Below are 17,254 nucleotides of genomic sequence, written 5' to 3'. Positions count from 1 at the left end.
TCCAAAAAGGGATCGCGCTTAGCGATCGCACTAGCGCAGATGCCCGATCTGCGCTAGCAAGAACGGACCCAAAAACGCTGCAGACAGCGTTCAAGGTCCATCACAAAATAACGGAACATCGCTAACGCATGCCAAAAATGGCATGCATTTGGGATGCGTTACATACATTGCGGTCAATGGGTGCGCTAATGGATCCGTTACATTGCGTTAGTGGCGCTATGTAACGGATTCCGTTAGCAGATACCCACTAACGCAATGTGAACCTAGCCTTACATCTTGCAATTTTCACATTGGCTACTAGGCCTTTCATGAAACTCATTACTTCCTGTTGTGCACAGAAGACTTTTCAGCAGTCTCACTATCATCACAGATAGGATTACAATGACAGATAAACACTGCTATATTACAGTAGATAATGCAAGATCCACCATTCAAAATAGGTTAACTCCTCCTCATCCCTACTGTTCAATAACTGGTAACACCTCTATATACAGTGGATAATACAGGATCCACCATTCACAACAGGTGATGTCACAGCTCACCTCCTCCTCCTGTACAATCTACTACATAATTGTCTAAGGGTCACTTCCGTCTTTGTCCTTCTGTCTGTCACGGATATTCATTGGTCGCGGCCTCTGTCTGTCACGGATATTCATTGGTCGCGGCCTCTGTCTGTCAAGGAATCCAAGTCGCTGATTGGTCTCGCCAGCTGCCTGTCATGCTGCCGCGACCAATCAGCGACGGCCACAGTCCGATTAGTCCCTCCTTACTCCCCTGCAGTCAGTGCCCGGCGCCCACTCCATACTTCCGCAGTCACCGCTCACACAGGGTTAATGCCAGTGGTAACGGACCGCGTTATGCCGCGGGTATCTCACTCCGTTACCACTGCTATTAACTCTGTGTGACCAAGTTTTTACTATTGATGCTGCCTATGCAGGGTCAATAGTAAAAAGATCTAATGTTAAAAATAATTTAAAAAATAAAAAATCATTATATACTCATCTTTCGTGACGCTCCGGTGACCGCTCCATGCAAGCGACAGGTTCCGGTGCTAAGGATGGTATGCGACAAGGACCAGCCATGACGTCACGGTCATGTGACCGCAACGTCATCACAGGTCCTGCGCGCCTGCGAGAGAAGGACCTGCCATGACATCACGGTCATGTGACCGCAACGTCATCATACCCTGGGACCGGAAGCTGCCGCGTGCACCGCGCACAGGCGACAGAACTACAAGGGGCCCTCGGATCGGAAGAGGAGTATATATGTTTATTTTTTTAACCTGTGACATACGTGGCTGGGCAATATACTAGGTAGCTGGGCAATATACTACATCGCTGTGCAATATACTACGTCACTGGGCAAATAAATACGTGGCTGGGCAATATACTACGTGGCTGGGCAATATACTACGTGGCTGGGCAATATACTACGTGGCTGGGCAATATACTACATGGACTGTGCAATACACTACGTGGCTGGGCAATATACTACGTGGCTGGGCAATATACTACGTGACTGGGCAACATACCACGTGGCTGGGCAATATACTACGTGGACTGTGCAATACACTACGTGGCTGGGCAATATACTACGTGGACATGCATATTCTAGAATACCCGATGCGTTAGAATCGGGCCACCATCTAGTGACTGATAACATCTCTATATATAGTAGATAACACAGGATCCACCATTCACAATAGGTGATGTCACAGCTTACCTCCTCCTGTACAATGACTGATAACATCTCTATATTCAGTAGATAACACAGGATCCACCATACACAATAGGTGATGTCACAGCTCGCCTCCTCCTCCTCTACAATGACTGATAACACCTCTATACAGTAGATAAAAAGGTCTACCATTTATAATAGAAGATGTCAAAGCTCACCTCCTCATCCTGTACAAGGACTGATATCTACAGTATATAGAAGTGTTAACACATGATCCACCATTGATAATAGCGGTCACCTCCACTCCATAGTGTAACCTCTGCCCATATTAGAGCAAGGTCATAAAAGGCTTCAGTACAAACAAATCTGATCTGAGTCAGTCTATTGCCACTATTGTCCGTGTGAAGAACAGGAAGTCGGAGTCTAATGTTTAGCCTAGTAACCGTATGAAATTGTAACTTTTACAGGGAAAAAAAACACTATAAAAAAAAATATTTAACATAAAAACATGAATTAAACAATAGGTCTTTTTCTGATGACACGTTTCCTACCAGAGTAATATTTGCCATTAGGGCAAAAACCAAATGCACAGAAGGTATACAAGAATGCTTGTGTCAGAAAGGTGTAAATGCACTACAACGTAAAATGGACTGGCCGTGGTGTAAATACCAAAAAATCCTAACCAAAAAATAAGAAAGAACTTACGATCTTGTAATTGAAAAGGCAACTGCAATTAAAGTTTTTGAAAGAAATTCTGCTAAAATTACATAGGAACAGCCAGCTTCCCAAAATGAGATTAAGTGTAAACCTTAGGCCCCACACAGACCGACCAAACTTACAGAACGAGTCACTGCCTTGGGGAGACGAGCAACCCCCCGCGGCGTGGGCCCTTGGTCGGGTCAGTCGGTGAGGGACAGCCTACAGTCTGAAGCCTGGAGGCAGCCACTGCAAAAAGTAGAAAAACTGAAATCAGCTTTATGAGGAGGTAGCTGGTCCACAGTTGCATGACACGTACACTGGCAGGTCTTGCTTTTGGCATATGACCAGCATCCTAGTAAGTTCCTGCAACATTTATATACTTTCTGTGTGCATAAGGTAAAAACAAAACCACATAAAGAGGCTCAGGAGTCGTGCACTCACATTACCAGGTAGCAGTTAGTAATAATCATCCAAGAACAGAAGAATAACACATCTGAGATGTAACACTGGACCACACAGAAGGGCAGACCTACTACTACTACTACTACAGGGAAGGGCAGACCTACTACTACTACAGGGAAGGGTAGACCTACTACTACTACTACAGGGAAGGGCAGACCTACTACTACTACTACTACAGGGAAGGGCAGACCTACTACTACTACTACTACAGGGAAGGGCAGACCTACTACTACTACAGGGAAGGGCAGACCTACTACTACTACAGGGAAGGGCAGACCTACTACTACTACTACAGGGAAGGGCAGACCTACTACTACTACTACTACTACAGGGAAGGGCAGACCTACTACTACTACTACTACTACTACTACTACTACTACTACTACAGGGAAGGGCAGACCTACTACTACTACAGGGAAGGGCAGACCTACTACTACTACTACTACTACAGGGAAGGGCAGACCTACTACTACTACTACTACTACAGGGAAGGGCAGACCTACTACTACTACTACTACTACTACTACAGGGAAGGGCAGACCTACTACTACTACTACTACTACTACAGGGAAGGGCAGACCTACTACTACTACTACTACTACTACAGGGAAGGGCAGACCTACTACTACTACTACTACTACTACAGGGAAGGGCAGACCTACTACTACTACTACTACTACTACAGGGAAGGGCAGACCTACTACTACTACTACTACTACTACAGGGAAGGGCAGACCTACTACTACTACTACTACAGGGAAGGGCAGACCTACTACTACTACTACTACTACAGGGAAGGGCAGACCTACTACTACTACTACTACTACAGGGAAGGGCAGACCTACTACTACTACTACTACTACAGGGAAGGGCAGACCTACTACTACTACTACTACTACAGGGAAGGGCAGACCTACTACTACTACTACTACTACTACTACTACTACTACTACTACTACTACTACTACAGGGAAGGGCAGACCATGGGCTACTTTGGGGCCCTGGAAATAACTCCGCCACGGTTGGTACCATCCTCCTTGGGTCTGGCTGGCAAGAACCCAAGCAGAATTCCTACTTTAACAAGGATTTAGAGCAAGAATCAGTGAAAGGTTGTTCAAAATTCTCCGCCCGTGTAAATACTGCGGTCATTACCCAACAACGGAGTAAAATGCTCGTTCTTCGGGTGATCAGATGGGGAATGAATGAAGCGACGGTAGGGCATGTGAATTGTGAGATAAAAGCTATCCATTCTTCTGATCTTTGGAGGGTCCTGACAATCAGACCCCACATGAGCAACAAATCATTACCCTATATGTAGTAGAGAAGTTTGGAACAATTCGGTGGACCAATGGAGTTCATCATAGAGTTGCAGGTGAAAAGGGTCTCCCAGTTTCTTCAGTCTCTCTCTTGCAGGTGAAAAGGGTCTCCCAGTTTCTTCAGTCTCTCTCTCTCTATATATATATATATATATTTTTTTTTAAGGGATCCAATCACCATGTTTCCCAGTTCTACACTGCTGTGACTACATTACGCATCATTCAGGATGCAGCCTGGCAGAAATGATCTTGGTGGGGAGTCATTCTGTCAACTGCTGGGTAAGTAGGAGCTGAGGTTGGCACATCCAACTTCATTACCATATAGCAAGAGTGATGTATAAAGACCATTGGTCTGCAGGAAACGGATAGTTAGGATCCCAATTATGGGACACGTAACGTGGCGGCAGCAGTGTAGAATCGGAAAACTAGATGTTGGGTTTCTTTTTAAGTTGTTTTAGTAAAGAACCCTAAATATTTTGCAAAAGGATTTTTCTACATCAGTTCGGGTTTCCCTCCCATTTTCATGCAACGCTGATGGAGGATTTGTTTCCCAGTGCTAGATCTCAGGCCTAATCAGTTAACACATTGACGACTGCCATCCCACAAGATTGCTGTTCCCTCCACGTGTAGGCGACAGGTACCCCTTAATTCCAGCATGCAGCGAGTGTGTGGGAGATGTTCTCTTGACATATATTTTTTTTTCTACAATGGAAATCAATTTTTTTTTCCCTGAGACTAATCCAGTTTCACCGAGTCAGCAAGGCGAACTCTAGGGGGCAGCACGCTGATTGACTAGAAAGGGAATAAAAAAAAAACAATTTCCCAAAAGCTACAAATATGAATGCAGCATCCAATGCCCCAATTTTCCCATCTCCGTGTCCTACTCAAAACGCTAAAAGACACAGGGGGCTGTTTGAAAGGCTGTACTCCAAAGAACTGGTGGCCAGCAATGAATGTGCATTTTGGACTATCACAATCTATGTAGAATATTAGGGCCAGCTATAATCACGGTGAATACATGAAGCTAAAGAAGAAATAGGATGTCGTCCTCTAGGCCTCAAGTAGCCTCATCTCCACCTGCAAACTCTATTAGTTCCTCAGAAAAGGAGCAATCCTGCAAATAGTAAATCGGGAAGAGGGGGATGCAGCTGCAGGTATTTTTCTCTATGTGTTGCAACAAGAAACATGTCTAGTCGAGATCAGATACACAAAAGAGCATGGAAAAAGTAAAATATGTGCAAAAAAAAAAAAGACCCCCCCCCCCCCCCAAAAAAAAAAAAAACAGGTTAGAGATGAGATCAGCGTAACCCTCACCGTTTCAAAATTCCTGAAAGGACATTTCAAAACAAGGGCTTAAAAAGGGGCATGACAGTCTGAAAAAGTTGGATAGGTGGTACCTGTTAGATGGGTCAGGGTCCAACTGCTCAGACCCCCAGATTGGAGGATTTCTGTCCCCCGTTTCTATGTACCAATGATCGATGAAGCACCCTGCCACTCCATTCATTCTGTATAGCCAAGTACAGCGTCAGAAAGACACTGAATGAATTAGGCGGTGGGGGACATGTTGGACAGTCGCTTCATTCAAGGTTCTGGCAATCTGTGGGGATCTCTCCGAGGTTGGAACCCCCCCCCTTCATGTTGATCTAAACATTTTCACCTATCCCGCAGATAGATGCTAAAATGCATAATCTGTTGAGACGCATCCAGCAGGTAATTGGGCTTTTATGAAAAGCAGTTGCCAAGATCAGATTTCCGGAGCGGCTACTTGCAAAGTCTTTGTATTTCTTAAGCACTTTCTTCCCTGTACCGGTACCAGACCTCTGTAGATGTTGCCAGTTATTACTCCACAAGATAACTACTACTTCCCATAATGTTAATAACAAGCTCAGATGATGGTGGTTACGGTTTCTCCAATCTACAAGCGGCGAGCGTGGATCTGTGCTTATGCTGTGCTGTGCAGGGAAAAAAGTGAAGAAAAAAAAAACGAGCCCGTGTTGCGACAGGTAAGAGCTGCCAAGCCGAGTTACTGCCACACCTAGATAATTAGAGGGTACACATGAGGTACACTTGCTTTTGGAAACCTAATCTACAGCCGTACATGTTGTTTGTGAGCACTTTATTCTATAGTAGGAGGAAGTAATGAATAAAGAAATAGCCCCCAAAAAATCTCAGAGAAGATATTCTACGGACAAGTGATGCATACGGCACAAAGCACCTCAAAAACCCCACACCGGAGAAAAATGGGAACCCATAATGGAAGGGCAGACCAAAAGCGTTTCAACCAAGCCTAGTCTAAGATAAGTCATTTTCTAGTCTTTTTCTCATGAATTGGCCAATTTTACTTTTGCCGGATTTATCTGGTGCGGCTCCTACGGAGATGATGGGATTAGTGGTATGATGATTTCCAGTGTTTGCAGTCTATATGTGCGCTGGCGAGTGCCTAGTCACCAGTGAACTCCATTCTCATCGACAGCACCTTACCTCTGTCTTCCATAAACTTGTAAAGCTGCTGCAGGAAGTGGTCCCTTTCAATGGGGTCTGCTTCTTCCTCCGGCTACATGGAAGAAAGAAAAAAAAAAAAAAAAAATGTAAGAAATTGTGCACAATTCCTATTCAGTAGATGAAAATAAAGTCATGATGGTAAAGAATTAGGACAATGGAATTAGTTGTTATGAAAGATTAAGGCCCAGGTTACACGACAATCTGGGGCTACGTGGCAACCAGACCAAGTAAAATCCCAATCTGCGGGGAACCGTTCTGACTTGCATGTTGTGTTCGCGGTAATTTGCTAGTTGTAATAAAAGCACATTGGCTTTCGTTACACATAGCGATGTGCGTCGTAGCCAAAGTCAGCCTAAAGTTGGAATATTAGGATATTGGTTGGCCAAACAGTGGACAACCATCTCTTCAAACTCACCCATACACTAGTGCTCGGCCAAGATTTTGTGATCTCTAAGGGGAGAGAATAGTCAGGTAGCGACTTACCTGTCCCCAGAACAAAAAGAAGGGGAGACTGAATTCCAACTATCTGACCCGATCGATCCTATATCCCCAGACATGATCGGTCAGGGGACAGTTGGAAGGCCTCCATACACATTAGATGGTTGGACAATCATGGCAAAAATTGGCAAATTGTGCTGACTTATCTGATGTGTATGGAGGCAGGTTATCCAGATGGGAAAGGTGATGTACCAGATTTGAAAATCAAGGCTGCTTTTTTTAAGAAACCACGCTGGCCCTGACCATGGGTTATGGCTGGTAGTGAAGAAGGTGGAGCTGAGCTACAATATAATGTACAACCAATGAAATTTATTATGTATGGCCGGATTTAAGTTTTAAAGGTGACCTAGAAAGACACTTTGGTGAAAGCTGGGTCTGTGGGGATAGTAAATGACCCAAAAATGTCAAGAAAACCCAATGATAGTGTAATGTACTGTCCCATCAGGCCCTATACTAAGGATAAACCATGATGTAAGTTTTGCCTGCAGTTTTCCTTAAAGGGCATAAACCAGCAAAAGATGATAACATTCCCAGTACATATAACGCCTCTTCTATTTAGCAGCTTCTAATTTACCAGTTTGGGGAAAGCGGAGTGAAAACCAAAAATGCAACCCCTGCATCTTTCTCAGAGGATGGGACCCAGCTTTTCTAGACTTCTGAATGGCATACCTGCACGATTAAAGTTTCTTTCCAATTTTACTATGTGCATAATGATACACAACTAGTTCGAAATGCCGTTGAGGAACCCAGGAAAAAAAAAATTGATTTCTTAGCTTTAGAATGACAAAAGCAGGAAAGTGAGGTGACAACCTCCATTATATCTCCCTCAGGGTAGAAACCCAGCTTTCTCAGGGCTCTGATTTGCAAATGCCATGTTATGTAGTAATACAGGCCGACACACAAACCGCTCCATACATAAGCAGATTTCCCTTTTTGGAAAGCTGGGTGACAACCCCCATTACAGCCCCCTCAGGGTAGAAACCCAGCTTTCTCTGGGCCCTGAATAGCAAATGCTAAGTTATGTAGTGATACCGGACGGAATTCACACCGCTGCATAAGATTTGCCTTTTTGGAAAGTTGGATAATGACCATTGTAGAAGCAGAAATGGCCCAAGTGCCCTGTGCACGTTGTATCTTTGCACCAGTCCATATGAACCTATATAAAGTGCTTACATGGACTCCTGCCCCAATGGCGCTTACAATATAATTTCCCTTACAGAGCAAGGATGCTATACCATATACACAATTTACATATTAAAAAGCAAGGCCATTTGCCATCAGTATTAAAAGAAGGAGTGGGCTTTAACCGTGCAGCCAGGTCACATAACATACACATGTGCTGCATATGTCCTTTGTGGACACCCTGGGACCGTGCACTCGATATTCCATTATACTATTTAAAAGGGAAAGGAAAAGATGATTATAGCAGGTTTCAAAGCAAGAAAACGTACGTCTGGATGTGCTCTGCCCACGGGTGTACGCTTTGTGCACAGAGAGACTGGCAGGCTAGTCAGAGAACACATTCATTGCAAATAGCATGCACAATAGAAAGAAGAAAAAGAGAACAACAACAACAACAAATGGCTGAACACATCCTAAACAACTCCTGCCAACCCAAACCTGCCATCAGAGAGAATCCGCGCTCATCGAACACAATGAGGCCGTGCGGCTCCTCCACACCCACCTGCCATCCTGCCCCAGGACGGTGCCAACTGTGGGGAGGAAGGCAGCGCATCCCAGCAATCAGTGCAGCGTGGCCCATGGGTGACCACCATCCATCCTCCTGGCACACTCACCTCAGGACCCCTACAGTTCTAAAGCCCCACAGCCACCCGTCCTCAGTCAGCTCGGCCTTCCCGTTCTCCCCTCTACACTGCAGACCACCCTGACGTGCAGACGCGTGACAGCTCCCCTCATTGTCCGCCGTGCGCACGCCGCTTCTTCCCCAGCCCTCTCACCGTCTGTGGCGGCGCCTATCTCCGCTCATGCATGTCCTGGGCAGCAGGCCGGCCGCCTCACAGCTCTCCTGCCTGCCCGGGGCGGCTGCCCGCCCGCTGCTGTGCCAACTCAGACATTACATGAAGAAAGAGGAAAAAGACAGCCCCATTTTCAAAGCATCTGGCGAACCTCCCCTGGCAGCCTGCCAAGCCTCTGCTCAACCTTCCTGTCTCCGCGGAGCATGCGTGCTTTATGGCCAGCACCAGGTCTCCATGGTAACGCTCTAGGCAGCCCCCAGTAGGGGGAGAGAGCGGTATGCTTTCACACAGACAAAAAAAATCCCATCAGCAGGCATGTAAGGGAGGGAGGGGGAAGAGAGGAAATGTTCCTGAGCGGCCAGACACAATACCGTGCGCAGGGCTTCTCCTACAGGGGCGACCCTCAGGGGCCTAAAACTTTTTGGGGGGCCCCAAGAGGAGTGACGGGATTAGGCATAAGGTCACTTTGGTGTGATCCTTTGTTAGTCCAGGATCCGGAATCCAGACCCAAGGGGGTTGGATATGGGCAGAGAAAGAGTGGACGGCTGCAGCCCCCATATTGAAGGTCGGAGCGACGCCAACACTTTTAGAAAGGATTCCTTACCAGTTCCAATTACAAACAACCAGACAATCCATTTTTAAACCCTGAAAACATTTTGTGTGTGCCACGTCAGCGCTGCAGCCAATCAGGGCTGGAGCCTTTGCCATTCATCTGGCGGAATGTCGATGCGCTGCAGCCAATCAGCACCCGCCGACTGGTTGCATGTTGTAACGTCGTCATGTCATCGCTGGAGAGGATCCATTATATTTATTACCTAGAGGGCACCGAACTGATTTACGCCATTGCTGGACAACCCCTTTGCCAGGCGTTCCAATGGTTGGGGTGCAGTTGGACAACTTTGGGAAACTTCTGGTTGCAATCTTAAGTTACGGCGGCGACTTCCAATAGTTATCTTATGAAAAAAAAAAATCAAATAAAATCTTGAAAAAATATTGCCTCTTCTTTCCCCTAACAATAATCCTGTCTTTTATTGTGGACCAGTGCAGATCAAATCGCTCATCTCCATTTATAGCTTTACTACCAACATCCTCGATGATGACCAACGTTGTGAACGTAAATGCAGAAGTGGGGACATGTATGGCTTACCTGCTGCATTTTTGCAAAAATATTTGCAACGAAAATGCCCAGTGAGAACGTTCCCCCAATATGAGCATGACCAACAAAATGTACAGAGCTGCACAATGCTCATCTGCAAACAGCTAACTGGAGAGGAACCAGTCAAATATTGTAGGCCCACCCTAAAGAACTGGAAAACCTCTTTAATTAACACCAGTAAAAGTCCCATATATGTCACTACCTTTCAGACAGTGCCAGCCATCACAAGTCTCCGTGTTGCCCACTGTAGACGTGTGGGATCTCTTATGTGCTTACAGCTCGTTTCCTAGGAGACCGACCATCACTGTTGTCTAGCTTGTAAGTGCTGGGCTGAAGGTGGCCAGGATTAGGAGATAAACGTGATTTCCAGCGATCTTGACCAGCATCAAAACATAGCTTCAACAGAAAACAGCATGTAAGCACTGCGCATTTTCTGATGTTGAGCAGCGGTGGTCAGTCTCTAAGGCAACAGAACAGAAAAAAAGTGGTAATATCTCAAGATCTCAGCTGATAAATTTAATAAGCAATAAATTGCAAAAGTGCTAGTAATTACAAGACCTATCCAAAAGTAACCATCTGCAAAGATGGAAATAAGCCTAGAGGCATCTATAGACTCCAGTGATTAGTCTGTTCTGACTACAGAAAATTCTGATGAACAAAGCAGTAGTCCAACAAATACGGGATTGGCCCCTGTATGTATGCAGTGGGACATATAGAGAATATGTCAGACTTGCTGCTGGAAATCAGCCCGTCCTGGAGTCTCTCTCCTTGGGTAGCGGGTGTCATGTGATCGGATGCGTGATGCATCATTAATACAAAACAACCATCACCCCTTTACAATTAGATTGGTTATGTGCCATCAAACAGAGAAGATGAAAATGTAAAATAAAAAAAAAAGCAGAAACAGAAATACCTAAAAATGATCCAAGTAAAATAAAAGGCCCAAAATGTGTGGGATCAACACAAAGCACAAATGTGACCCTTATGGTAACGGTACCCTATAGAAGAGAAATGCAGATACAATAGCATTCAGTCAGAGGATAGGACATCAGAGGAGAATGAAGCGTTTTGTCCGAAGAGGTTCACATACTTGAATATATAGAAGATTGATGGATTAAAAACACTAATAGCATCATTGTACCCATATTTCAAAAATACCAGTGCCAAGTAGTAGTGCGATAAAGCCTCTGCATGGAACACGGGTAACACGTGCCTTAAACAAATCCATACCTGAGCCAAGTACCAAAATTAATCAGACCAGAGCGCAACATATCAGAATGTAACCAGTCTGCTAAATTATTACAGTAAATGCATCTTCCACTTTCAGAAATCTCCTGTCCTCGGGATGCAGTTTGTTAAAAAAAAAAAAAAAAAGAATCAAAACAAGTAGTTTACACATCCTCCATGGGTCCAGCATTGGGATGTGCGGTGCTGATGTCATTTTGATAGCTCTACAGCCAACCATTGAGCTCAGTGGCTTGTACTGTAAACTCAGGCAGAATCGCTGAGCTCAGTGATTAGCTGCAGCGTTATCGACGTGAAGTTAGCGCTCCACACAACAGACACCACACAGGTGGAGACTCACGGGTTGTAGCTATTTTGCTTTTATTTTATTTATTTTAACTGCAGCCATTGGACAGGGGTTTTCTGAAAACGAAAAATCATTTTGGGAATGTGCACACGTTGCGGATTTGGCCCTGCGGATCTGCAGCAGTTTTCCATGCGTTGTACAGTACAATGCAAACCTATGGAAAACCAAATCTGCAGTGCACATGCTGCGGAAAATACCACGCGGAAACACTGCAGTTTATTTTCCGCAGCATATCACTTCTTTATGCAGAATCCGCAGGTGTAAAAACACAGGCAAAATCCGCAGGGAGTCTGCAGCCAGTAAGGCTTCTTTCACTCTTCCGTCGTTTGGGGTGCGTCATAATGCAGTGAAGCGACGTATCGACGGATGTTGTGGAAACAGTTGAAAACATGTGCAACGCATCCAGTGTTATGACGGATGCGTCGAAGGAGTTCCTGCCTGCATTTTCAGATATAAAAAAAATCCTTTCGGGCATGCTCAAAATGAAAAAACGGGATACGTCGCTGGATTCCTGTGTTTGACGGTCAGCGACGGATCCGGTGTCCATAGGCTTCCATTATAGCCAACGACGGACAGCGCAGGACCCGTCGCTGAGCTATTTTCCGAAATACAGAAAAAAAAAATGTTCCTCTGAACGTTTTCTCCGCTAGACGGACCACTATTTTCCAACGGATCCAGTGCACGACGGATGAAACGGATGGCCATCCGTCACTAATACAAATCTATGGGAAAACAGGATCCTGCAGAAAAATTTGCAGGATCCTGTTTTTTCAAAACTCGATGGATTTCGACAGGAGGAAAAAGATGGAAGCGTGAAAGAGGCCTAAAACGCAGGTCATTTTACCTGTGGATTCTGCAGAATCCGCAACGCGTGCACATACTCTTCAAGACCCCAGACAATAAAAATAAATAAATAAAAAATATTCAAAAACCATATCATACTCGCAACTTCTTGCTGTCCATCATCTAATTCCAAAGCCGCTGCACAAATAATATCACTGATTGGGGCCTCTGAACTCCACTATATGAACAATCATACTGACTGAAGTGGACTAAAAAGATTTTAACCCCTTCGTGATGGAGCCAAATTTTTGAAATCTGACCAGTGTCACTTTATGTGGTAATAACTCTGCAACGCTTCAACAAATCCCAGTGATTTTGAGATTGTTTTTTCGTGACACATTATACTTTATGATAATGGTAGGTCAATATGTTTTGTGTTTATTTATAAAAAATATCAAAAATTTGAGAAAAATGTTAAAAAATTAGCAATTTTCAAACTTTGAATGATTATCTCTTTAATCCAGATGGTCATACCACAGCAAACCATTAATAAATAACAATTCCTTCATGTCTGCTTTACATCAGCATCATTTGTAAAATGTTGTTTTATTTTGTTAGCATTTTAGGAGGTTTAAAAATGTAGCAGCAATTTTTCATTTTTTCAAGGAAATTTACAACATTTATTTTTTTTACGGAACTATCCATATTTGAATTGACTTTAGGGGTCTCATATATTGGGAAACCCCCAAACGTGATACCATTTTAAAAACAGCACCCCCTGACATATTGAAAACTGTTGCCAGATAGTTTATTAACCCTTCAGGTACTTTAGAGGAATTAATCATAGTGGTATGACAGAAATGAAAATGTGTATTTTTACCACCTAAATGCCTCTAACTTCTGAACAGGTTACAACAGCCGTCAGACTCTAAGGCCGCAATTTGGTCGTGAATTGCCATCGCAAACATCAGGACAACAAAATCATGATCGGAGGGCACCAATTGGAATAAAGAGGAAGCCCCCACACTCTGTTAACCATTTATAATGATGTAGTCACTATTGACAGCAGCATTTAAGGGGTTAAACAGATTTGGACGGTGCAAACACTGATCGTGACTGATGCAGAAAGTTGTCAGCTATAGGGTATAGCCGACAGTTGCTGGATTGTCACCTGTATGGGGAGGATATTCTCTTATATGTAAGGTCAGTTAAAAGACGTATTGGCTGTCATTAAGGGGTTAAAATGTAACCTTTATTTCTATGCTTAATATATTAGTATCATATCCTACAAGCTTGCTGCAGTCTGTCCATACAGGGTTATTCCAGCCGGCGTCAGGACATTATGCGAGTCACTACATGCCCTGGAAAGTCAGGAGAGTATCGGGGAGCAGGGAGTCAGGCCGAGCTCACATTACACAGTGAATTCTGTCACCCTGCAAAGTGCAGCTGCGACGGTGTCCGAGTGCAGCTCTGTGTGCTCCTCCACATCACGGATAGGAGCACTATTGCAATTACAGTAGCACCTACATTAGAGTCCGCTAGGATTTTTCGAACATAGTAAATCATCCTGATCACTTAGATTGCTCCATGGTGCACACGGAAGGCACACAGCGAAATTGTGCTCATCTGATCCACACTAGTGATGAGCGAAGGTGCCATTATGGGACCATGCTCGGGAGCTAAGGCTACGTTCACATTTGCGTTGTGCGGTGCAGCGTCGGTGACGCAACACACAACGCAAATGTAAACGCAAGCACAACGCAGCGTTTTGTGACGCATGTGTCCACTTTTGCATTGTTTTTGGCGCAAAAAAAACTGCATCATGCAGCGTCCTCTGTGCCCTGACGCATGCGCCACAGTGACGCATGCGTCACAAAACGCAAGTGCAACGCATGTCCATGCGCCCCCCCATGTTAAATATAGGGGCGCCCAACGCAACGCTAATGTGAACGTAGCCTAACTGAGTGTCTTCAGGCATGCCCGAATAATATGCTCGAGTCCCCGAAGTTGCTTATGTTGCGGCTGTCGAGACATGCAGACGCAGGGACTCGAACATATTATTCGAGCACGCCAAAGACACTGTTAGCACCCAAGCATGCTCATATAACACCTTATCCCAGCATGTTTACTCATCACTAATCCACACCTGAAAGGGGTTTTCCAGGATTAACTTTTTCTACAAGCAAGGTGCACCGGAAAATAAGAAAAACAGCCTCACTTTCCTGGAGCCACTACAGAGCTGCCCCGCCCTTTGGCGACATGGCAGCAGAAGTGTTGTGAATGTGCTGCAGTCTTAATGTCAGTACTCCCCCCTTGAGGAAGCAGAGTCAACAGATAGCGAAACGCGCGTCGGGGTTTGGTGCTGGTGTTTTAGTACCGGGTAAGATGATTTTCTGCCTGTGTATTATACAAATAAACTTGGGGAACCTTTGATGATTGTAATGTGAGATTGGTTTTGGACCCTGGGCTCTTGACCACAAATCATGCAACCCTGGGGATTAGTATAGACATAGGAATAGTATAAGGACTGATGGCACTTTTTTCTTACAGCAGGGGGCATTGTTATGTGACTCTCTGAGCTCAACCAGCAAGTCCTCATCTTACCATTACTAAGTTAGTTACTGTGAATTAAGCTACACTTTGTACTAAACGCCACCACTTTGTGTGGTGTCCCTTATACCACATGGTATATATCTTTTTGTATGTTTATTATTGTGTCAATACAGGCTTTTGTACATACAGAATATACTCGAGTATAAGCCGAGATTTTCAGCCCATTTTTTGGGGCTGAAAGTCCCCCTCTCGGCTTATACTCGAGTCATACCCAGAGGTCGGCAGGGGAGGGGGAGCGGGGGGATGTCTAACTATGCACACCTGCTCCTGGCGCGGTCCCTCCACGTCTTTTCCCCGATTCCGGCAGCTTCTTCCTGTACTGAACGGTCACATGGTACCGCTCATTACAGTAATGAATATGCTGCTCCACCTCCCATAGGGGTGGGCGCCGCATACTCATTACTGTAATGAGCGGTAACGGTGACCACTCACTACAGGGAGAAGCAGTACAGGGACTGCACAGCGCCAGGAGCAGGTGAGTATAACGGGGAGGGGAGCGCTGCGCGATAATCACCTGCTCCCCGTTCCGGCCCTGCTCGATCTTCATCTTCTTCTGCAGTGACACTCAGGTCAGAGGGCACGGTGACGTGGTTAGTGCGTGCCCTCTGCCTGAACCTCAGTGCAGAAGACGCTGAAGACGGAGCAGCGCCGGAACGAAGACAGGTGAATATTGAAAGTGTCGGGGGCCTGAGCGACGGAGAGGCGAGTATGTGATTTTTTTTTTTTATTTATCGCAGCAACAGCAAATGGGGCAAGTGTCTGTATAGAGCATCTATGGGGCCATAATCAACGTTTGTGCAGCACTATATGGGGCAAGTGTCTGTATGGAGCATCTTATGGGACCATAATTTACGTTTGTGCAGCACTATATGGGGCAAATATCTTTATGGAGCATCTTATAAGGCCATAATCAACATTGTGCAGCATTATATTGGGCAAATGTGTCTATGGAGCATCTTATGGGGCCATTATTAACCTTTATGCAGGATTATATGGGGCATCTTATGGGGCCATCATAAACTTTATGGAGCATTATATGGGGCTCCTGATTCAATATAAATATTCAAAAACACAACCTACTGATGTCTCAATTAATTTTACTTTTATTGGTATCTATTTTTTTTTTTGACATTTACCGGTATCTGCTGCATTTTCCACCCTAGGCTTATACTCGAGTCATTACGTTTTCCCAGTTTTTTGTGGCAAAATTAGGGGGTCGGCTTATACTCAAGTATATACGGTATATTTTTTTAAAAACTCCATGTCTCCTCCTTTTTGAGATACAATGTTTTTGGAGTAATATATAATTAATTGCGTCACTTTTGGCGCACTATCTAAATATGATTCTGGGTTTTGTTGTATTAGGCTGGGATCACACATGTGAGAAATACGTCCGAGTCTCGCATGGTAATACCCGGCATTCCCGCTGTCACTCAGGAGCGGAGCGTCGGCCGCATAACAATACATGTAGCCGCACGCTCCGCTCCTGAGTGACGGCGGCAATGCCGGGTATTACCATGCGAGACTCGGACGTATTTCTCGCATGTGTGATCCCGGCCTTAGTCTTAATGTCACTGTTGCTGCTGGAGGGAAAGCTACAGACGTAGCGCTGGGGCAGTGGGGAGCCATTTCAGCTGATTTTCTCACTTTTACATAGGGTGGGCCGGCAGACAAATAAAAGTTAAATCTGGAAAACCCTTCATATGCTCATTATAAAAAAAAAAAAAAAACACAAGAATTCTCAAGAGCTGAAATCATTAACACTGAACATGATACTATAAATGTTCTGTACCGGTGAGCAGAAATACTGGAAATACTCAAATAACAAAAACCCACAATGTTATACAGTCAACCCCAAATACCAGATGATCAGGATATCACTGGGTTATAGCACGTCCACAAACACCAGTGTCCGGTGACTTCGGCTGACAAGTAAATGAAGCCATGATGTCACATCACTAATATTTTATCAAAAAGGATG

The 17,254-nt window shown here is 44.8% G+C and overlaps 1 protein-coding gene across 3 annotated transcripts in view; it reads right to left on the bottom strand.

The window, feature by feature from the left end:
* ARID4A (AT-rich interaction domain 4A) overlaps positions 1-17,254 on the bottom strand; it is a 109,951-nt gene that overhangs the window by 69,269 nt on the left and 23,428 nt on the right. For all 3 annotated transcript variants that reach the window (XM_069733248.1, XM_069733262.1, XM_069733258.1), the window contains exon 12: positions 6,636-6,708. In XM_069733248.1, coding sequence (XP_069589349.1) covers positions 6,636-6,708 — 73 coding nt within the window. The remainder of the gene's footprint in view (positions 1-6,635; positions 6,709-17,254) is intronic.

The sequence above is a fragment of the Ranitomeya imitator genome, chromosome 1 (genome assembly GCF_032444005.1).
Source record: "Ranitomeya imitator isolate aRanImi1 chromosome 1, aRanImi1.pri, whole genome shotgun sequence".
NCBI lineage: Eukaryota > Metazoa > Chordata > Amphibia > Anura > Dendrobatidae > Ranitomeya > Ranitomeya imitator.
This window is presented reverse-complemented; position numbering and strand designations above follow the sequence as displayed.